At 54.6% G+C, this 21,399-nt stretch overlaps 2 protein-coding genes and 1 pseudogene across 6 annotated transcripts; 1 reads left to right on the top strand and 2 right to left on the bottom strand.

Moving 5' to 3' along the window:
• Positions 1–1,334: 1,334 nt before the first annotated feature.
• Positions 1,335–2,578, bottom strand: LOC616853 (ribose-5-phosphate isomerase-like; annotated as a pseudogene).
• Positions 2,579–3,880: 1,302 nt separating this feature from the next.
• Positions 3,881–10,652, top strand: TROAP (trophinin associated protein). Of its 5 annotated transcripts, none has more exons than XM_024991469.2 (15): positions 3,881–3,946; positions 4,220–4,374; positions 4,468–4,654; positions 5,309–5,466; positions 5,556–5,693; positions 5,883–5,965; positions 6,466–6,518; positions 6,976–7,097; positions 8,219–8,335; positions 8,442–8,525; positions 8,627–8,686; positions 8,950–9,084; positions 9,231–9,864; positions 10,143–10,336; positions 10,483–10,652. In XM_024991469.2, exons 2-15 carry the CDS (start codon positions 4,231–4,233, stop codon positions 10,528–10,530), a joined length of 2,157 nt encoding a protein of 718 aa, XP_024847237.1. In that variant the 5' UTR covers positions 3,881–3,946; positions 4,220–4,230; the 3' UTR covers positions 10,531–10,652. The 5 variants fall into 5 exon arrangements, with proteins under 5 accessions (XP_024847237.1, XP_010803248.1, XP_024847236.1 ...); XM_010804946.4 differs by having other exon boundaries at positions 3,881–3,977; XM_024991468.2 differs by having other exon boundaries at positions 3,881–4,140.
• A 617-nt stretch (positions 10,653–11,269) lies between these two features.
• C1QL4 (complement C1q like 4) lies at positions 11,270–15,704 on the bottom strand. Its single transcript, XM_024992452.2, has 2 exons — positions 14,143–15,704; positions 11,270–12,106 (listed from the first exon to the last, which is right to left on the bottom strand). The coding sequence occupies exons 1-2, from the start codon at positions 14,677–14,679 to the stop codon at positions 11,927–11,929; spliced, it is 717 nt and encodes a 238-aa protein (XP_024848220.1). The 5' UTR covers positions 14,680–15,704; the 3' UTR covers positions 11,270–11,926.
• Between the last annotated feature and the right edge of the window lie 5,695 nt (positions 15,705–21,399).

The following is a 21,399-nucleotide window of genomic DNA, read 5'->3' as shown; positions in this document are numbered from 1 at the left end:
AGTGAACATCAATTTGGAGGCGTGAATCGGCATGCTGGGAAGTGTTCCAGACAGAGAGACTAGAAGAACATGACAAATGTCAAGGATTGGGAGTGGCAATGGAGTTGGAAAGCAGAGAAGAAGGGGAAAGTGATATAAGACGGGGAGTTGGAGCGGGGGTAAGTCAAGGCACAGTGGCAATATGATCAGGTTCACCTTTTGGAAAGCTTATTCTAGCTGCTAGAATTATTATGGATTATTGAGGACAGCAAGAGAGAACAGATGGTGGGAGGCTTTTGCAATCCTCTAGGGGAGATTAGGTTGAAGGTAACGAGGAGGAAGCAAGAAAATGAGTTCCAAAGATAATGAAAAGGTATGAAGAAGAAACTGGAAGGGGAGGGAAAGAGGAATTCAAGAATAACTCCAGGGTCGTGTGATAGGAAACACTGGCATCAGGGAGAGAATGTATGTGTCCTGCACATTTGAAGCCATGGCCCATTCCCCACTAGAGGGTAACCCCTCCCATCCTAACCAGGGTGTTCTAGGTTCTCTCGTTTTCACCCCCCTGCCTGCCAACAGGCAGATGCCACACCTCTCCCCAGTCCTCCAGGCTTGCTGTGCTGAGTTCCAATGATACTGGCCTTTTCTCTTTTTTGGCACTGAACTGTTTTATTTCAACCTTCAAACAATATGAAGAGGTAACAACCTCTGACGCCGAATCATGCAAAGTAACAATAAAGGGACCAAAAAATATCAACAACAAAAAGACAATCATTTATAGGTGTTTCACAGCAGTGCTTTGGCAGTACTGGCAAGTATTTCTGTCCAATGGTCTTCAACAAGAGGGGTCAGAATGAATCCCTTGACCTCAGCAGAAGAACCCCCACATTTCCCCCCGGGATAGTTTACACATTCTGAGTCACCACCACACACCACACCCCTACACTTGCCAGACTTTTGTAGTTCACATATTAGAACAAGTAACTATGCATTGTGTGTAATCACAACAAAACATAAAAATAAAAGTGCAGTAGAAAAGTAAAAGAACTCCCATGTTTCCAGTAAGGCATCAGGGAACTGCTGCTGGCTGGGCCCTTCATTTCACCAGTTTCAAAAGAAGTTTGACTTACATATCTCAGCAAACCCAATATTCAGAAGCTTAACCATCAGGCTCAAGTTGAAAGTTTAAAAAACAGTCTTCCTTGTGTGTGTGTGTGTGTGTGTGTGTGTGTGTGTGTGTAAATGTTTCATAGAAAACATGAAATCGAATTCTACTTTATTTTAAAAACTGAGTATTTTTAATAGTAAAATATATATATATATATATATATATATATATATATATAAAGGGTTTTACTAGGTGGTAAAGAACCCACTTGCCAATGCAGCAGACATTAGAGACACCAGTTTGATCCCTGGGTCGGGAAGATCCCCTGGAGAAGAAAATAGCAATCCACTCCAGTATTCTTGCCTGGAGAATCCCATGGACAGAGGAGCCTTGTGGGCTACAGTCCATGGGGATTGCAAAGAGTCCAATGGGACTGAAGAGCCTTAGCACATATACATTTATATCTCTCTTTTTAAAAAAACATGTAATAACAGTGCTTCAGAAGACTGAACTTAACCCTCAACCCCTCACCCTCTCAAGTTGTCCAGCAGGCACAGACACATTAAGGCAAAGGTTCAGAGAGATGTGGCCGCCTCCGAGGTGGGCTGGGAACACGAGAGAAACACACTACACTCCTGCAAGGCCAGTTCAGAACAGCTTCTCCCTCCTGTTCACCAAGCTGTTCTACATCCCAAAGTAGGGTCTCTCCAATATGTTGATGAACAGGCCCATGTCCAGCATGCCTGGGATCATTTTGATAGCTGTGTTCACTTTACTCCATTTGTGGACCTGGTCAAACTTCCAGTCCAGGATAAAGTTCCCATTATCCCTCACCACACAACCTGCCTTGTTGACAGCCAGTGGAAGTTAAATCGCACCCCCAAACTTCTGGGTCCCGGTTCAGCTCACTGCGACATAGGCCATCGGATGACCTCGATGGGAATCCCCTTGTGCCACTGATTCCCGAGGTTCTTTGAATCTTTCCTAAAATCAGAGATCACAATGAAACGGATGGCTTTGCCGGCCACAATTTTCTGGGTGAGGTGGCCTCCACCGCCCTTGTGAGGTTGAGGTCTGCATCTACTTCATCAGCACCATTGATGGTGTGGCGGATCTCTGGTTCACTGAGAGGTAAGTCATACTGTAGGATAAGCTGATGGGCCTGGAAGGAAGTGGGAATACAAACGTGGTTCCGATTCCCTCGTTTCACTCTTTTAGCTATTCGTTGCACTGCGTGGACAATTGTAGAGTCACTACCAGTTCCCAGCACTTGGTTATTCCTCACCTCCTTCTCTGCCACGGCGCAGCCTGCCAGCTTCTTGGCCTCCTCCGCCTTTGACATCGTGGAAGGGCCCAGGCAGAGGTTGTTAACCTCCTTGCCCCGGGTACTTGTGCTGCCAGGGCCGAGCTGCACGCCTCTTCACGACTGCCCCAATGATTCTCATTTGAGTCTTCTTTCTTTTCTATGAAATGAAGACCATACCTCACCATTCATACAGCTTGAGTGAAAAAAAGAATTTTCTGACGTTGCCAAAAACCTTGGCTTTTTCTGTCCACTGAAGCTGGAAAGAAAAAATATGGAGGGAATTTGGAGGAAATAGAAAGGTGGCTTTAAATCTCGGCCAGCCTGGAGGGGAAAACATGCCTCAAGAACTGTGGCCCCTTCCCGCCCCCGCCAAAGAATCTGGGGGATCATATAGATGAGGGCTCACAGTCAGGGGTCAGTGATGTGGAACAAATGTGTAAGGATCTTGTATTTTTTTTTCCTCTTGCATTGTTTCAAAAACAGTAACAGACTGGAGTCAGGCTGTTGTTGTCTAGTCACTAAGTCTGATGCGACTCTTAGCAACCCAAAGGACTGTAGCCCACCAGGCTCCTCTGTCCATGGAATTATCCAGGCAGGAATATTGGAGTGGGTTGCCATTTCCTTCTCCACGGTGTAAGGTAGCCCAGCAGTTGGGTCCATTGTCTTTCATGAATTGTACTGTGGCCTCCTTTCTGTAGTATAAGAAAAAAAAGAGAGAGAGAACTACAAGGGGTGCTCTGCAAAGACTGCTGTAAAGGTGAGCACCAAACACAGGATGTGATTAGCATTGAGTTAGAATGTAACTAACAGAAGCTACAGGTGCACAATGTAGCTCACGCAGAGTTTAAAGGAGATACATATGTAGCTTACATATCAAGTTAGCCTTGATTGCCGACTACAGATCCGGAAGTTAAAGTGAAAAAAAAAAAAGAGCTCAGAAAAGGGCAAGAGAAAAAGGAAAACTTTTTTCTTTTTCACTGTAACCTTTCATTTTTGTTATTGTTAGTTCAATTTTCTCCAGACCTCTCCGCTCGTTTGGAGGCAGTTCCTCGACCCAGGCAGACTTTTCCCACAAAGTGTCTGGACAGGGTCCCCAAAGCTTGACGGCCTAACTGATCAGAGCTGAGTCAGTGGCTGGGGCCAGCCTCCAACACTGTCAGCTTGCAGGACGCAAGCCCTTCCACAATGCCGAGACTGGACCTTCCCGCACCAGTCCCGAGACCTCGCGAGAGTTCGCCAGCGCCCGTTGTTGCCCAGACTCAGAGCCGACGCCTTCCTGGACCTCAGAACGGTCTCCTCTTTCCTCTTCCACCCCGCGCTCCACTCTCGGATTGGCTGATTGAGTCGGGTCATTTTTTTTCCTGGCCAGAAAGCGGCTCGGCAACTAGTCCTTCTTTTGGCCCCGCCTCCGAGGCCTGTAGATTGGATAGCTGAATCTTGCGTCACGCGCTCCGCGGGAGCACAGACGAGCCAATCAGGAGCTTGGCGTATTTTACAAACTGGGGAAGTACCTGGAGCAGAGGCCCAGAGAGTCGGGGGGAAAAGCAAAGAAAGTGGGGGAGACCCTGAGGGGTTCAGGGGGAGGTGCGGCACGGAGATCTTGGAGGGAATGAGGGCTGCCGGCGCTCGTAGGGAAGAGAGGCAGTTCGGGGTCCTGGGACGAAAGAGTAGGCTCGGAGTGTCAGGAGATGACCGAAAAGCGCCCTTGCAGGCGCCGGGTCTTCTGGGCGCGTGGATTTGGGCGGAGGTAGGAGTATCTGGAATGTCAGGACCAAAGCCTCGAACTGGCTGACCTTTGATCCCTGATCCTTTTTTCTCCTTTTTAGTTGTAGTCGTCATGACCACCCTCCAAGCCCCGAAGGATCCTCTCCTCCGGGGTGTATCTCCCACTCCTAGCAAGATTCCCGTTCGCTCTCAGAGACGCCCACCTCTCCCCACAGTCAAACCCAGCGCCCTGGACCAGGAGAACCAAGATCCAAAGGTAAGAGGAGCCTGGGGGAACGAAGACAGTAGCTACAAGGAAGCAGCAATGCACCTCAACGCTGAGCTAAGCTTTTTTTCTCCCCTCCCCTAGAGATTGGGGCAGAAGCTCAGTATTCAGCGCCCCCTCGCAGACTCAGCAGGCCCCAGGTTGAAAGCCACACGCCAGACAGAGCAATCTGAGAAATTGGTGGGGAGCACTCAGCTCCGGAACCCCTTGGAGGAGCTCAGGCCTAGCCATGGGGGTCAAAATGTGGGCCCTAGGCCACCTCCCCAGACAGGTATCTGTTGGAGGCTGTAGAACTGGGTGGGAGAATGGGTTGGTGCAGTGGGGTTTGGGGGCTTTGTAGTCCTGCCTCTCCTGCTTACTGTAATTCCTAGTCTCTGCTCCTAGAAAGCTCTTTGCTCTTAGAGGCCCTTTCTTTTCTTCAACAATGTGTCATCACTTCTAAAGCCTTTTCCGGCTCCTCTAGTCACTATCAATTGCTCTTTGTTCTAATGATTTGCTGAACTTTACTTGTTTGTTTATTCATTCATTTATCCATTCACTCATTCATTCTTTTATTAGATGTAACTTATGGGATCTAGACCTGGGCCAAGGCAGTGAAAGCACCGAGTTCTAACCAGTGTACCGCCCGGGAATTCCCTGCACTTCTCTTATAATATGTCCACACTTTGATTTGAATCTGTTACCCCTCTATAGTTTGATGTTACCTTCCTGAGGATGGGGGCTTTGTCGTATTCTTCTCTGGGTGGCAGTGTCTAGAATAGTGTCTTATGCAGATTAAAGTCCTATGAATGTTTGTTGAGCTGAGTTCAGCTATATGAGTCTCTTTGGCTCATGCACCTCAAGGTGACAATGCTAGGCTCCCCAGCCCCTCAGCCTCCCCTCCTTCCTATCCCTCCTCGCCTTTCCTTCTCTTTTTCCCTTGCAGAGGCTCCAGGGACCATAGAGTTTGTGGCTGACCCTGCAGCCCTGGCCACCATCCTGTCAGGTGAGGGGGTGAAGAGCTGTCGCCTGGGGCGCCAGCCCAGTCTGGCTCAGAGAGTACTGGTTCGAGGGACCCAGGGAGGCACCATCCGGAAGGGTCAGGTAATGAGCCGGGATAGGAGGAGATCAGGCTGGGGTAGGCTGAGGAGGGAATCCTGAGCCTGTACTGAGAGTCTCTTTTGGGGTCCTAGGATGCCCGGGCGTCTGCATATTTGGCCCCCAGAACCCCTACCCATCGACTGGACCCTGTCAGGGCTTCCTGCTTCTCAAGGCTGGAGGGACCAGGGCCTAGAGGTCGGACCTTGTGTCCCCAGAGGTTGGAGGCTCTGGTGAGTGTTCTTAAGGGGCTGATACTAAGTGTTCCTGGGAACTCCTAAGGACACAGCTGGGCCTTGGGATGGAAGGTAGCTCCTGGTAAGCAGAAGGGTTGTATGGAGGCCGATGGGGTTGGTGGTGAAACCTGAAGGTTTGGAGCCTGCTTCTGACTCTCCTTTTTCTTTTGCTCCTGTGTGGCTCAGATTCCACCTTCAGGATCTTCCTCTCACCCCTCTGCTCTTCCCTGTTTCCAGGAACTAAGAAGAGAGACCAGTGGCAGCAGCAAGTAAGGAGGGGGTCATTTGGAAAAGAATGATTCAGTATCTGATACAGGGTCCCTCAGGGCTGGGCCCTCTGGTAGCTTTAGGACTTCCCACCAGCCTGGAGGCGGGGCGGAGGGGAAAATCTGTGAATTCCCAGGGTGAACCCTTGCAGTGAAGTTCAGGCCTTCATAGTCCGGCCTCAATATGGCATCAGTTTCTTCAGGTTGTGAGGGGCGGAAGGGGAAAGAAATGAGAGGTGCCATCCCTTGTGTAGTGGCTAGAGCACAGACTGTGGGAACAAATGGGGTTTGGGTTTGATTCCTGACTCTCAGCACTTACAAGTTGTTCAAGCTTGCCTTACCTGCCAAGCTTCAGTTTCTTTAATCTGTCAAATGAGGACAATGTTTGTATCATCATTTGAAGTTGTTGTGAGAATTAGATGATGTTTGTAAAGCACTTTGCACAGTTCCCAGCTCATATCTGGTACTCAGTGACTGCTTGCCACTGTCCTTGTTGTCCTCAGGACTTCAGTGAGCCAGGCCTCAGGATCCCTTCCGGAGACGTCTGTGCAGCCTGGTGAGTGTGTCTGGCCATGGGGAGAGAACGTCAGCTGGGAGCCTGCTTGTAGGGAGCAAACCGAGAGAAAGCTCAGGAGGGCTGTGGCGGGAAGGCCAGATCAGGAGGAGACAGAGAGGAAGAGATCTTCTTCACAGGCCACAGGTTTGCCCGGTTACACTTGTGTCAGAGGAGGTGGTCCTCATTTGTATCCTCTCTCTGCCACTTCCTGCAAGATTTACCTTCGACTCACTGTCCTACGTCAGCGGCTTAGAGCCATCACCACACCCCTAGCCCACTCAGGGTATTCAGATTAATGAGTGACTTCTGAGTTCAAAGGGGTACTGGATGGGTCCCCAGGCTTGATGGTGCAGTGGTGGCTGTCAAACTGGCATACCCTTTCCGGAGGTTGCAAAACCATGTGCCAGACTTTGATGTGTGTTTCAGACACTACAGCAAATTTCCTGTCTCCTCCTAGCTTCCTCTCTCCCTGAAGGGGAACATGAAGTTGTCACTCAGTCAGATGAAGGAGGAGGTGGCCCCCTCGGCCTGGCCCAGCGGATACCATTAAAAGAAACCCGAGATAAAACCCACACCAGGGTGAGATGGGACCCTCCTGGGATTGGGGAAGGGGCAGAGGATGTACACGAGGGAGTCCCCAGCAGCACTGAGGATTGTGGGTAGAGCCAAACAGTCCCTGCTTGGATCTCAGCATGTTCATTGGGTCCTTGTTTGTCCCAGATGGACCCAAGCCCTCTCCAGAGTGGCACTGGCCCCTGGAGGTCTCCAGAGGTCACAGTCTGATACGTATTTAGGTCACTGTCAGGTCAGTGCTGAGAGTGAGACAGATCTGACAGCTCGTTCATTTCCTCCACACACAGGGGTTTATTGACCAGCTACTGTGTGCCAAGCACTGTTCTAGGTTCTGGATATACAATACGAAATAAGTTCACATTCTAGAAGGGGAGATAGAAAATAAATACTCATGTAAAATATATAGTATGTCAGATGGTTATAAGTTATCTGTTAAAAAAAAAAGGTACTAAATTGTTAGTTGCTCCAGTCATGTCCAACTGTTTGCAATTCCATGGACTACAACCCACCAGGGTACTCTGTCCATTGGATTTTCCAGGCAAGAATACTGGAGTAGGTAGCCATGCCCTCCTCCAGGGGATCTTCCCAACCCAGGGATCGAACCTGGGTCTCCTGCATTGCAGGCAGATTTTTTACTGTCTCAGCTACGAGGGAAGCCCCCAAGGTACTATAAGGGAAGGAGAACTGGAGGGAGTGGGTGGTATTGCAGTTGCAGGGGTCAAGGGAGTATCACTGAGGTGTGGCTACGTGAAGAGCAGAAAGAGTTGAGGGAGTGAGCCCCGCAGATATCTGAGGGAAGAACGTTCCAGGACATGAGAACTTCAGATGTACACAGGGGGTCTACCTGGTGTGCTTAAGAATTAGCAAAAAAGCAAGGCTAAAGCAGAATAAGGAGAGGAAGTAAGAAGTTAGAGCAATGACAGAATCGGGCTGGGTAAGGATTTATAAACAAGCATAAGACCTTGGCTATGACTTGGAATGAGTGGAAAGCCAAGGAGAGGGGAATGACCAAGGGAGGGATATGATTTGATTAGCTCTTAAAGAATCACACTGGCTGCTGAAGTGAGAACAAGACAGAGCAGTGCCAAGTGGGAGGGATCACTCTTCCACCTGGTTCTTCTCCACAGGACGGCTGTGACTCCTGCCTGATGCCCTCCCCTGGCCAAGCAGTGCCACCTGCCATCACCCGGCCATCACCCTTTGGACGGGCTCAGCGTGTACCATCCCCTGGCCCCTCAGCTCCAGTTTGTATCTGTAGCTACTGGGGGCTGGGCAAGGGCAGAACAGTCTGGCTGGGATCCCTGCTGGGTCTCGATCTGTCCCTGCTCAGCCACCCCTGTCTCTCCCCAGATCTCATATTCAGTGTTGCGGCGTCTTGCCACCCGCCCCAGAACCCAGTTCACACCGCTCCCATCAGCCTCCAGAGTTCAGCAGGTAAGAGAGGGCAGGGGAGGTCACAGGCCTAGGCCAGGACTGGGGGAGGAAGAGGATGATGGATGGGTACAGGAAGTCATGGCATCTCACTTCTGACCCAGGCCCGAGGGTTGAGTGGCCTCTCCCCTCAACCTTGCCCTGAAGAGCCTGCCCTGCCCTGGGTAAGTATCTGAACTTCCCCATCCTGAGATACCTGATTCTGTCCTGTTGATCTCAGGCCCAGCGTTTTTGAGGCAGGTGGGCTCTTAAGAAAAAGCTGCCTAACCCTCCAACTCTCCCTGCTTCTCTGTTGCCCCTTCTAATCCAAGTCTGGGGACACTCAGTTAAGGACCTGATCCCTTTCTCATGAGGGTTGGACTCAAAGTAGTCTTCTTCTTACCCCAGCCTGGCTTCCTCATGTGACCCCTCTCCTCCCATGTGGCAGGAGCAGATTGCAGTCCGGTTATTTGACCAGGAGAGTGGTATAAGGTTGCAGGAGGGGCCTGGGAAGCCACCTGTGTCGACTTCTTACGGACCCCACCCCAGTCGAACCCCCAACCTCCAGGAGCTGAAGATGCAGGTGGGCTGGTGTGGGTAACAGCTTCAATGGCTGATGGACACTGACAGGGCTGGGACTGAGAAATAGGAGTGGGGGAGGGTGGGCATGGGAATAGGACAGAGTGGGTACAGACATGCTGTTGACATCAAGCTCTCTCCTGCCTACAGCGCATCAGTATCCTGCAGCAGCTTTTGCGGCAGGAAGTGGAGGGGCTGGCAGAGGGCAAGTGTGCCCCCCTTAATGAAAGCTCCTCTCTGGATATGGTGGAACTTCAGCCCCTGCTGGCTGAGATTTCTAGAACTCTGAATGCCCCTGAAAAAATACCGGGGGCTTTTCACCTTTCTGGACTGTTACAGCACCCTGAGCTGCCAAAACCCTACTTTCCAGAGGAGTGTGGGAAGCCAGATCCCTGCCCTAGAGCGGAGCCTGAGATCGCCCCGCCCTGCCCTCCAGCTGAGCAAGGCCCCCCAGAGTCCTGCCATGGGAGGGGGCCTGAGAAACCAGAGCTCTCCACCCAGGAGCAGCCTGAGGCATCAGGGCCCAGCCCTCCAGCAGAACCTGGACCCCTTCAGGCCTGCCCCCAGGGGCAGATAGGACTCCCAGAGCCCTCCACTAGGGTAGATCCAGGGGTATCAGAAGCCTGCTCCCTGGAACTCAGAAATCCAGAGTCAAGTCCACGGCCCCGCACCAGTCAGTGGGCTCCAGCGACCACCAGCCTGACCTTCTCCTCCCAGCGCCCACTTTGTGCCAGCCCCCCTATCCGCTCACTCCAGTCTCTGAAGCCCTCACCGGGCCCGGCAGGTAAGGAGTTGCTTGGGTGGGGTTGTGAACAAAGGAGGTTATCATCTCTTGCTGGGAGCAGGGCCTGCCCTGCACCAGATGATCCCATGCTTTCTTTCCCCTGCCTGCCTTGCCCCAGCCTAGCTCTCCCATTGGGGTGGGCGGGTGGGTGGTATGGCACCTTCAGCCCTGTACTCCTAATTGGCTTGGCCCTGGTGGGGGGTGGGATAGGGCGGTATGTGGTGGGAGTCTTGGACTTCAGAGTCCACCCTGAACTCTCCATGGCCCCTGGCCCTCAGGTGCCAGCCATCCGGCCCCTCGGACCATGGCCCTGAGGCAGCGCCTCAAAGCATGTCTGACTGCCATCCACGGCTTCCACGAGGCCTGCCTGGACGATGAGTGTGCCTTCTACACCAGCCGAGCCCCTCCCTCAGGCCTCACCAGGGTCTGCACCAACCCCGTGGCCATGTTGCTGGAATGGCAGGACGCCCTGGTGAGCCTGCCGTCCACAGCCAGCTGTACCTGCACAGAGGCCTGTGGGAAGTGGGGGCAGGGGGCGGCCTCGGCTTCTTTACAGTGGGAAGAGCTGGGTACAGTTCAAGAATGGCTGGGCTGTGACAAAGTCTTTTTTCTCCTTAGTGTTTTATTCCAGTTGGTGATGCTGCCCCACAGGATTCTCCGTCATGAAGCATCTGCGTCCACTCACCCCTGTCCTGTCTTGCTCCTTCCTTTTAACCTTATTTATTTTCCACACCGTGGATTGGAACTGACACCCTTTTGTCCTTCAATAAAGTTTCTCAAGTGTCCAAGTGTCTTTTCCTGTGGTCCTGCCTAGGCCAGCTACTGCTGTGTTGTTCTTGTCCACATGGTGGCAGTGTTCTCCAACTTAGAGGTCAGCCCTGGGTTCTCCCCCTCCCCCAGACTCCCTCACCTAGGAACTGACCAGGTCACCCCACCTCTGTCCACCCTACCCTCCCAGTAGGCTCTATGAGTGAATCTGTTGGGGGTGGAGGTGAATGTAGGACTTTGGGGACCTGCTTTTCTCCTTCCTCCTTGAAATCTTGGCCACTCCCAGGAGCCATCAGCAACTCACTCATCACATAGAGCTCCCTAGAACTCTTCCCCCCTGCATCATCAGCAAAAAGCAGAAGCACCAGACCCATATCTCTGAGATCATCCCTTGTTAGTGTCACTCTGGTTGGTGTCCCCTCTAGTAGAAGGCCTCAAAGCTCTCCTGAAGCTGACACCCTTGCCATATCAGAGTAGAAACCCTGGGCCACTCCCCTCTGCTCCCAGAGGCAGACCTTGCCAGGGATAATTAAACCTTGGCCTCTGACAGAGTGTAATAGGGTACGGGTCCTTGAGAGGAGTGAGGAAGGGTTCAGCCACTTTCCCCTATTCTGCACCAAGTTAAGAGGCACCCACATTCTCCAACTTTACTTTATTGGAAGAGGCAGCAGCAGCTGTAGCCCCAGGGCCTAACCCAGATGGGGGTGATATGGAGACTGTACAGGATGAGTTTTAAGTGCTAAGAAAGAACCAACTGGTTCCCCCAGTTCACAGGAAGACTGCCAAAGCTAGAGCCTGAAGCCTGAAAATGGAGATGAGGGAAGAAGAGATGGCAGAGAAGTCATGACAGGACCAGCGCCCACCCCGTCTCCTCTCCCCCCACCCAGATGCGTTCTCCCTTCCCCAAAGCCAGCGTTTCCCTTCTGTTTTCTGCTTTCCATGCCTCTGTGCTACAGCCAGTGAAACTTCCCTAGCTCCCGGCTGAAGAGAGGGCCATGACCTGTGACCCGCGCCGCTCTGCTGCCCCGGCTTTCACAGGCATGTGCACGGATGCTGGTGGTCCCTTCCCGAGTTGCTCTGCTCCTCCCACCGGCTTGCTCAGCTCCCCAGCCACGTAGTTACACCCCGGAGCACTAAGAGTCCGCCCATTAAGGCCACCTCCCGTATCCGGAGGGTCGGTCCACCGCCAGGCTCTCAAAGGATGGGGCGGCGCCTTGGGTGGAGCAAGCTGAAGGTGGTAGGGAGGGGAGCAGAGGCGAAGGGCGAGCGAGGGCGCCCGGGAACGGAGTCCGGCTCAGTCTGGGTAGATGATGAAGCCAGAGAAGGTGCTGTACTTGTTGGTGTTACCGCCGTGCACCTTCCCGCCGTCCAGCTTGATGAAGACTTCGTCGCCCACATCCAGGTGCAGGATCACGCTGTTGCTGGCGTAGTCGTAGTTCTGGTCGGCATCCTGGGCGATGGCGCTGGCCCGGACCTAGTAGGGAGAACAGGACAACCCACTCACGCTTTCTACGGAGCTAGGGTGAGGAGGGTTCAGTCAGGGAGGTGGAACTGGACCTGTGAAAGCGATACGTTGGTAACAGACTGCAGGGGTCCGGAAAGACAAGGTGCTTCGCAGGCACCGCCATTCATTCGCTCACTGCCGGGAAGTGGGCAAGTTTCACGCTTTCTGTGGTCCTCCATTTGAGCTATAAGGTGGGAGGTAATAATAGAACCTACCTCATCAGGTTGTTTGGATTAAATGAGTTATTACATATGAAGTGTGTTAAAACACTGCTTGGCACAAAGGAAACGCTATATAGATTTTCTATTAGTATTATCATTTAAAAAATAAGAGTTCGATTGTAGAATAATTTCTAAGATTCTGAACCCGCTTTGACCTCCTAAACTCGTGTTCCCATCCCCCGGTGACAGGGCACAGGCATGCCTGTACGTGTGCAAGCAAGGGTGCGGGCTGTGGGAAGGTGCCAGTCTATATATTTGCCCCTCCTAGCCCCGAGGGTGCCCCGACGTGGGGGTCGCTTTCCGCCCCAACAGGTAGCCCCTCCCCTTTCTGGTCTTGTTGCTGCAGGTCGCCTCGAGCCGCCAGCCCCCTCCCAGCCCCCCTCTTCCTGTCCCGCGGGGGCTGGTTATTAACTCATTAATTATTCATCATTATTCTAATCACTATTTACCGTCCCCAGGGCTGCAGCGCCCGCACCACAGAATACAGAGTGGGAGCCGCGGGGCCCTCCCCCCTCGGGAACTGACACACTCTAGATACACACACCCACCCCCATGGCCCCTCACAGACACCCCACATAGACCAGGCACACCTACTCAGTGCCACAGGCAGGTAGACATCGCTCCACTCTCACACCTCCGAACCCCGCACCTACACACTTCATCATGCACATACACTCTACAGTCTAATACACACACACTCTCACTCCCTTTCCCTGGGTTCCTGGGGTGGCTCTGCTGGGAGGAGACCCCAGAATAGTGCCTGCAGGTCTTGGAGGCGAAAGGTGCTGCAGCTGTAGCAAGACCTGGGGTTTGGACAGCTGAGAGAAGCTGGCCAGATGCGCCTGGTCAAATGACCCCATGGGACAGCAGGGTGAGGAGGTCACAGCTCAGCCCTAACCTTACACCCCTGGCTTCCAGCAGCCCAGGCACAGTTCCCCACCCCTACCCCAAGGCCTCTCTCCCTCCCTGCTGCGTGTCTGGGGGCGGAGGCCAGACCCTGAGCTGAGTCTTTGGGGCTTTTCTCCCAAGCTAAGGCAGCAGAGACTCCGACTCTGACCACAGGACCCTGCTGGGGTCCGCGGCTTCTGTCCTTTGCCTCCTTCCTTCTCCCAAATTCATTCCTGCAGGCCACCTGGCTGGCCCTTGAGCTGCCACATCTTCTACCTCTGCCTACTGACTCCGTATTAGCTGAGGGTAAAGGCCACTCTAAAACCAGGGACCCCAGGCCTTGGGACTAGCAATAGAGTTGCCTGGGAAATGAGCAAGTGTTTTCTTTCTTTTTTACTTTATCCTAAAAAATCCAAGCTGAATGCCCCCACACGGGAGCAGCTACCAACTGCCCACCACCTGAAACTCAGATTCCATGCTAATTTGAAAGAGCCAGACTCTGGGAACTAGCCCATGGAGCGACTGTGTAACCTGAAGGCCCGCAGAGCTGCAAGAGACAGAATGAGAAAAGAGGCTAGTTGGCAGGGTGAGATACCAGAGAGGTTTGGTGTAAGTTGCCTACAGATGGACTGTGAGGTAGCAGCTGCTTATACAATAAGATTTGCCTTTTAATTCTGACACCATTCCTAACGTCCCTGTGAGACCCTGGGCAGGTCATTTCCTTTCTCTGGCCCCCAATTCCTTTTCGGCTAAGTGAAGCGATTTCTAAGTTCTTGGCAAGCTGTCCTTCTTGGATTTAGTGACGCTGTTTGGGGAAGAGATTCGGGTTGTGTACTGAAAGCAGGGGGATTTAGAAAGCTTCCCTGTCTTGGGCTGGGTGGGAGAGGGGCATCTCACCTGTCCATTCTTCATCAAGTCGGCCCACATGCTGGTGCCATCACCGCCGCGCATCAGCACATGGTAAGCGAAGAAGTAGACACCCGGCATGGGGCAAGTGAACTTGCCACTGGCCGCCTCATAGGCGTTGCCTACGTTGGTCACCACGTCGTCGAAGCGCAGCACCTCGTAACCCTCATGTGGCCGCCGCAGGCCAGCATAGAAGGCAATTCGAGGCACGTAGCCGGCAGGGGGCGCCACTCCGCCGGGGCCTGGGCCGGGAGGGCCCGGAGGACCCGGCCTGCCCGGCTCTCCTGGAGGCCCTCTAGGACCTGGTGGTCCCGGGGGCCCTCGCAGACCTGCCTTCCCGCGCCGGCCCGCCTCTCCCTTGGCGCCGGGAGGAAAGGGGGGCACGGAGGCGGGTGCGCCGTCGGGTCCTGGGCCTCGCGGCCCGTGCGGGTCGCACACCATGCGGCAGCGACCCAGCATTTCGTAGTGCGCCGGCCCCTGGGAGCTGTGCACTAGCAGCGGAATGGCCACCAGCAGCAGCAGCACCATGGCCACCCCGACGGCCGCGCCCGCCACCCGCTTGCGGCGGCTCAGCCGCGACGCGGCCAGGGCTAGCAGGTCCTCCTCACTCTTGGGCGCAATGGTGCCGGAGGCCTGGGGCTTCCTGCGGGCCCCGGAGGCGGTGGCCGGGCTCGGGCTTGGGTCGGAACCCCCCCGACGGCTGCGCCCGGCACCCCCACCCCTTCGGGCTTCCGCCTCAGCGGTGCCGTTCCCCAAACCTTCCGTCAAGGCGGAGGTTCCCCCGTGGACCAGAGGCAGCTCCAGACGGTTCAGAGTCCGTGGTCCTCTATTACCCTCTCGTTCAATCTAACGTTCCAGGGCGCCTGAAATCTGCGGCTTCTCGGACGGCTGGTTTCTTAACGGATCTAGGATGCCTGCTCTCCGGACAGCTGCTTTCTCGAGGATGGCGGCGCCTAGGTCCCCGGCTACCCAGACGGATCGTTCCAGCTGGAGCTGGGACTGCTCTCCGCGCTCTGGACGTCCCGGACTCTGCGCTGCGGGTGATGCCCACCGGACGCGACCTCCTCTGCAGGTTTGCGCTCTGGCTCTCGGCGAGCCCTGACCCACCTTTCTACCCTAGCCGCGGCCCCAGCCCCCTGCTGGAGCCCTGGCCCCACGTCTCCCTCCTGCTAGCGCTTTCCCTCTCTGCGTCCCTAACCTTCCTCCCCTCCCTCCCTGGGCGGCAGTGCGGGTGGTGTGAGCCGGCGCGCGGCGGGAGCCGCTATAAGCGGCCGGGGGAGGGGGGGCTGCCGAGCGACCCCTGGCGCCCAGAGAGGGAAGCGTGGAGGCGGGGCAGGCCTCGGCCCCAGTCCCGCGTCCCCCCAGCCTCTCGGTTCCTGACCCGCTCTAAGCCAGTTCTGCAGGGATTCACCGCCCCCACCCTATCCTTACTTTCACCCTCTACCCTGAGTTTGGTATTCCCGGAGCTTGAAGGAGGCCACAAATAGCGATGGGATAAAAAGCGGTCGAGATACACATAAGAAGATAGAGGTAGATTCCTGAGCAAAAATGAGCCCTCCCCGGCTCCCCCACCCCCACCAAAAAAAAAAAAAAAAGCCCGCAACCAAACAAAAAGGACTAGGAAAGAATCGAAATTTGCCACTCAGTGCCCATGACCAAATAATATATGGTCAAGGGTTCAACGGGTACGTGTTGGCCCGAACTGGAAAAGGCAAATCTGCAGGCACCTCTACTACCCTCGACCCCCAGTGTTGAGGGGCGCAGAGCAAACGAGCGAGCGAGGGAACAGAGTGAGAAAACAGACCAGCCCGGGAAAGCAAGCAGGAAACCTACAGGGAAGCAGAGAAGGAGCTACAGAGAAATCAAAGGGACGGAAAGCCAAATAGAGACGCAGAGACAGAGACAAAGCTTGGAAAAGAGGCTCACTGACAGCCCCAGAGGGGGAGAGGGAGAGACAGAGACGGAGAGAGAGAGACGGGAGCCAAGACAGGTTGACAGATCGAGAGAGAAATGTAAATGGCGCGCTGCAGAGAGACACCCAGGTCCGTGTTCGGACTCCAATGTGACATATCAACTGTGGGGAAGACGCGGAGGCGGGGCGCTTCTTGGAGCAGTGTGGTAGGCTCTGGGCCTGTGCATTGTGACAGTGTGCTGGCAAGTGTGGACGTGTCCATGGGACCCTGGCCTTGTGTGTCCCTGGGTGAGTGGGATTGTGGATCGTGTGTTGTCTTTGTGTGTATATATGTGAGGGCTGTTGGAAGGGAGGTTTTATATTTGTCTGTTTCCTAGTCCCTAAATGTGGTACCCCACAAATGTCATCTCTCCTGTCTCAGGACTGAAGTGTTGAGTTTACTGGGGAGAAAGAGTCAGAAGGCCCTGCAGGCCCAGCCCAGCCCCACCACTGCCCTTGTCCTAGACCTTGGCCAGCACCAGGATCTCTGCCCCTTCCCCCTCCCTCAAAGGGCTGTGGTCAGATGGAAACTCAGAGAAGTTGGACCTCACATAACAAATGCTTGGCGGAGGGATTTGAAATTGGTTATGCAAAGTAATAGAGCAAATAATGCAGATTCAGTGCTAGGCATCCTCCTGTGAGAGGTGAGTGGTCATTCCGGTGGCCAAGAGGAAACATCCTTCCTCAGGATCTGGCCCCTCGAGGGGAAATTTCCTACTCACAGGGTCTCCGGGGGCCAGAAGCTTGAAGAAGGAGTCCCAGGACTGGCAAACTGGGATATTTGGAGGCCCTGGAGGTAGACAACTGCAAAGGATCTCTTAGAGACTAGGATAAGCCACTACTGTAATGTATAAAAGTACAATACATAAAATGAGAGTCCAGGATACATCAGGGCATGATTATTGGGTGGAAAGTGATTCCTTCATCTCTTGTTTCCTGTTCCCCTTCTCTGCACCTTCCAGCCCATTATGGTGCAGGAAGAAAGAGGTTGCTGAGGCTTGGCCTGTTGGAGGGAGGCCCCCTATGTGCTTGAAAGGGTTGGGAGAGAAAGGATTGGCAGTCAGTGGGGGAGGGGCCTCCTCCAACCATAAATACAAATTTTATTCAAGGTCTTTGTCGCCATTTGTCTTCCTCAGGGGGCTAAGGGCCATGTCGCCCCGTGCATGTCTAATTCCAAATCTGCTCCCCCAGGCTGGATGATGGATGGATCAGAGAGGAGAGAGCAGGCCAGGGCTCACACTGGCCTCCCTGGCCGATCCTCAAGCCCCATCGACCCCAGGTCCTTCCACCTCTCCCTCCTCCTCCCCCTTCTCCCACCACCCACTCACTAAAGGCCCTCTCTGCTCAGCCCTGCTCCGCACCCCTCTCTCCGACTTACCAAGGCCCTCTTTTTGAGCTCCTCCACCTCAGCCCTTTTCAGGTCCTAGCCCTCTTCTCTCTGGAGCTTGCCTTCTCCTCCTGTCCCCAGCCCAGACTGTGAGCTTCGGTGACCAGCAGGGCTGCAAGGCGGCAGCGGGTGTGTGTGGTGGGGGAAGCAGGCTTGGCTCACAGGAGCCGAGGGGCAGCTCCATGAATTTATTCATGTTCTGTTGCTCTTTCCCCACACTCTGGAATGAAGCTGCCAGCTCACCAGGTCCTTATTGCTTCCCCTGCAGCTGTCACATTCGGCTGAGGAGGGATCTGGGTAGGGTCAAGGCCAGCTAGTGCTCCTGGGGCCAGAAGCCAAGTGTCTGGGCTCAAGAGGAACTGCTGGGGCCCAGGCTGGGTCTGGAACAATTTATTCAGAGCTCCTTGGGCAAACTGAACTGGGAGACCCAGGGAGGTGATGTGGTTGGGAATGGGAAATAGGTAGAGAGATGTGCTTCAGGGCACAGAATGGGCAGTGAAGGAGGGGAGAGGGGAGGAAGGCTTTGAGTCCCCTAGGTGCCCCTTATTGAAAAGCACAGCCAAATCTGAATTCTGCCTTACCCTCTGTCCTTGACTCTGCACTAACCCTGACCCTAATCCCAAAGTATCCACTTGACACTTCTCCAATCGTAAAATAAACCCTAACTCCATAACCTGATACAAAATGGAACTCATCCTCACTGTTCTGTCCTGGAACCCAGGGGTCTCCCAAGAATTTTCCCCAGGGCTTACAACCAGGTGTGTGTCAGAGTTCTGAGGACTAGACTTTAGATTAGCATGTGATTAGCATATGATTTGCATGTGCTATATCCCTTCTACTCTGAGGAAGTTTTCTTGTTAAAATTTTATGAAGTCTAGCTGAAAGGTCCTGGCTCCTTGAAGTTTTTCTCTTTTTATTCCTTCTCCCACACTCCTTGTCACAGACCCCTTCAAGGGAAGAAAGAGAGTGAGGAAATGAGCAATAGAAAACTCGTGCTAGGAAAGATCCTGGCAGTGTGATTGCTTCCTGTCACTTGAAGGATAACCTCCACAAGCCTGTTTCCTCACCTTTAAGAGCAGAGGAACCAGCTGGTTGATGTTACATTAAGATAAAAGGAAATGCCTCTCTCCCCCATGCACCCTCTCCTTCCCCACCTTTCGGGGCCATTATACTGTGGTTCCTCTCCACTTTCCTCCATCCCACCCCACATACACACACTCTGGCTTTCAGTCCCTACATGCTAACATCACACAGTTCTGGAAGCAATCTGAGTTGCATGGTACCAGACTCCTGGTATGAAGAGAAAGGAAAATTGCCCACCTGAGAGGACAGGGAATAACACAGATAGGGAAATAGTATGATCGAGTGCTTACAGTATTTTAGAGCTGTTACAAGTAAGTTCTCTCATTGCATCCTCGATGCATCCCTGAGGGGTGGATATATTGTCTCCATTTTACAGATGAGGAAACTGAAGCCCAGAAAGGAGAAATGCTTGCCCTGTATCACCCTGTAAGTGGCAGCCCTAGAACTCGAGTTCTGATCTCCTGGCTTCCTTTTCACTGCCCTGAAAAGGAAAGATGACACCCAAGGCGGTGGAAGGGCAAAAAAAGCAAGACAGGATTGGGGAGAGAGATGTGAATGGGTTTCAGGGAAGACCTATGCGTTTGAGGCCAACGCGGCAGGGCTTTGGCTCAGCGTGTCCCCCATCCTCCACTCCCAGCGCTGACACCCAACTGGTGCTCAGTAGTTAGCTAACGGAGGTTGGCCCAAGTCAGCTGCGGAGATGAGCTAAGTCCGAAGGGAAGAGGGAAGAGAAAAAGGAGGGAGAAGGAAACAAAGACAACCGCAGAAAAATGTGCCCCCGAGGCGGAAGGCAGGAAAGCCGACCGGAGTTGCTGAGGACCGCTCTCCTCGCCGCACCGGTGGGAACACAGTTGCGGCCCAAGACTCTTCGCACACTTTGCCCTCCCGGGCGGAGGGTCGACAGGCCTCAGTGAAGGGCAGGAGGGCAGGTACGCCGCCGGACCTAGGCCCTCCATTCAGCCGCCGCGCAGCTCGGTGCAGCCTTAGGTTTAAAGGGTCCCCGCCAGAGCTCTTGGGGCTGAGAACAGGCTCATGGCTCCACAGGGAGGGGGTAGAGTTGGCTCCCCATCTATATGTCAGGCCAGATCACACTGACTTCCTTCCGCAGCCCTTGACCCCTTTCCAGGTGCGGCTCCTCGCCCTAGCCTCTCTCTCTACCCGCTTCTGCTCCAGTCTCCTCGCCTCTGTCCATCAGCTCCAGCCTCCAGTTAATGAAATCCGGCGAGCGGCCGCACAGACGGCGGTCGGAACCTTTATTTCTCCGCCGGGATAGTGGATCCCGCGGTGGGAGACCGACGGGTGAGCAGAGGATTGGTGGGGCGGTGAACCGAAGGCCAGTCTCCGACTGGCGAGAGCCCGAAGCGCCGGAGGCAGAGCCAAGCTGCAATCTTCGAAGGCTCGGCGAAACGAGGTCGGCCCCTAGGATGCCCTCTGCCCGGGGTCCTTAGTTCTTTCCTATTGTCCAACAAGCAGGAGACTTCGCAAACCCCATACCCATCGCGCCCTGACCCGTGTCAACCTGGGACTCCTGGTTCCGCACTCTAGGCGGATCTGGCTCCCTTGTGCGAAGCGCTTGGCGGCTCTGAGCCGGCGGCCGCGGCCCGGTGCTTCCTCCCACCTCCTTCCATCTCTTCCTTCTTTCTCCCCCTCCTTCCCGCGCTCCCTCCCCGGCGGCCGCGGCCTTTATTAGGGATTCCGCGGCTGTCGGTCCCGCCATCCATCCTGTCCGCCGGCAATTAGGCGGCCAGACAAAGAGCAGCTTCGGATGGATGAGGGTCCCGGCGGATCGGAAATGTGAAGGGTCAGCGCTGCCGCCCGCGGCGCACCCCGCTCCCCCTCCGCATAATCACCGGCCGCCCGTCACTCAGCCGGCCGCCAGGGGAGCTCCAGGGCCGGGGCTGGGGGAGGGCGGGGGTGGGACTGCAGCCTAGGCGCCTAGGGCAGGGCGAAGGCGGACCGACCTGCAACAGGGGCGCCTCCTGCGGGAGAATGGAGGACTGCAGGAGGCCCGAGGCACCTGGAGGAGACAGAAGGCAGGGCATGGTGCCCCGCGATTTCTGAAGGCGGAAGAGAGGACTGCTGCCTGGGGGCATCCTGTACGGAAGCTAGGACTTTGGCTCCGGGGGAGAGGAGAATGGGGGCCTACGCGCCCCCTGCTGGGAGGCTGGGGGACGAAGCCCTAGGGCTTTGGGTCTGCAAAAGTGGAACCGAGCCCAGGACGAATCCCCTTAGGGTCTGTAGCCTGGTGCGCCTCCTATTGGATTAAAGCGATACTGCGCTTCTGTTGCCGGATCTCTTAAGTGAAATCTAACCCAAGCACATCAAATCCAGAAAAGCTCCAAGGCTGGGCGAGCCCGAATGGAGCCAGAGGAAGTTCAAGGAGTCCGGGTTTTACTGCGGATTCTTTGGCGCTAGCTCCCAGCTGACAAATCAACATCTCAATCTGACAATTAGTAGTGGAGGTGGGGGGAGAGGGGCTCTCGCCGCCTGGGCCGCTTAGCCCTCCCGGCGGGCGGCAGAGAGGTGGGCGGTGCTGGCAGTGATGAACGACTCCGGGGGGGCCCCGGGCCCCGAGCGCGCATTCATTACTCGACTGACAGGCGGGCGGCAGGCCGGGCGGGCAGCGAGTGGACGTGCCAAGAAAGAGGCAGAGGCAGGAGCGAGAATAAGAGAGGTGTATAGCAGCCCACTGCCCGGTCAGCTCCCGGCTCTTCACCTCGACCCTGGTACTTGACTTCCTTGAGCTCAGCGTTTTTGGTGGAGCTGGCCGTGGTCGCAGAATTTGGTAGCGGGGACAGAGGTTTAAGCCTTCTGCTTAGGTTAGGCG

The sequence above is a fragment of the Bos taurus genome, chromosome 5 (genome assembly GCF_002263795.3).
Source record: "Bos taurus isolate L1 Dominette 01449 registration number 42190680 breed Hereford chromosome 5, ARS-UCD2.0, whole genome shotgun sequence".
Classification (NCBI taxonomy): Eukaryota; Metazoa; Chordata; class Mammalia; order Artiodactyla; family Bovidae; genus Bos; species Bos taurus.
Note: the sequence above shows the minus strand (reverse complement) of the source record. Positions and strands in the feature narration are given on the sequence as shown.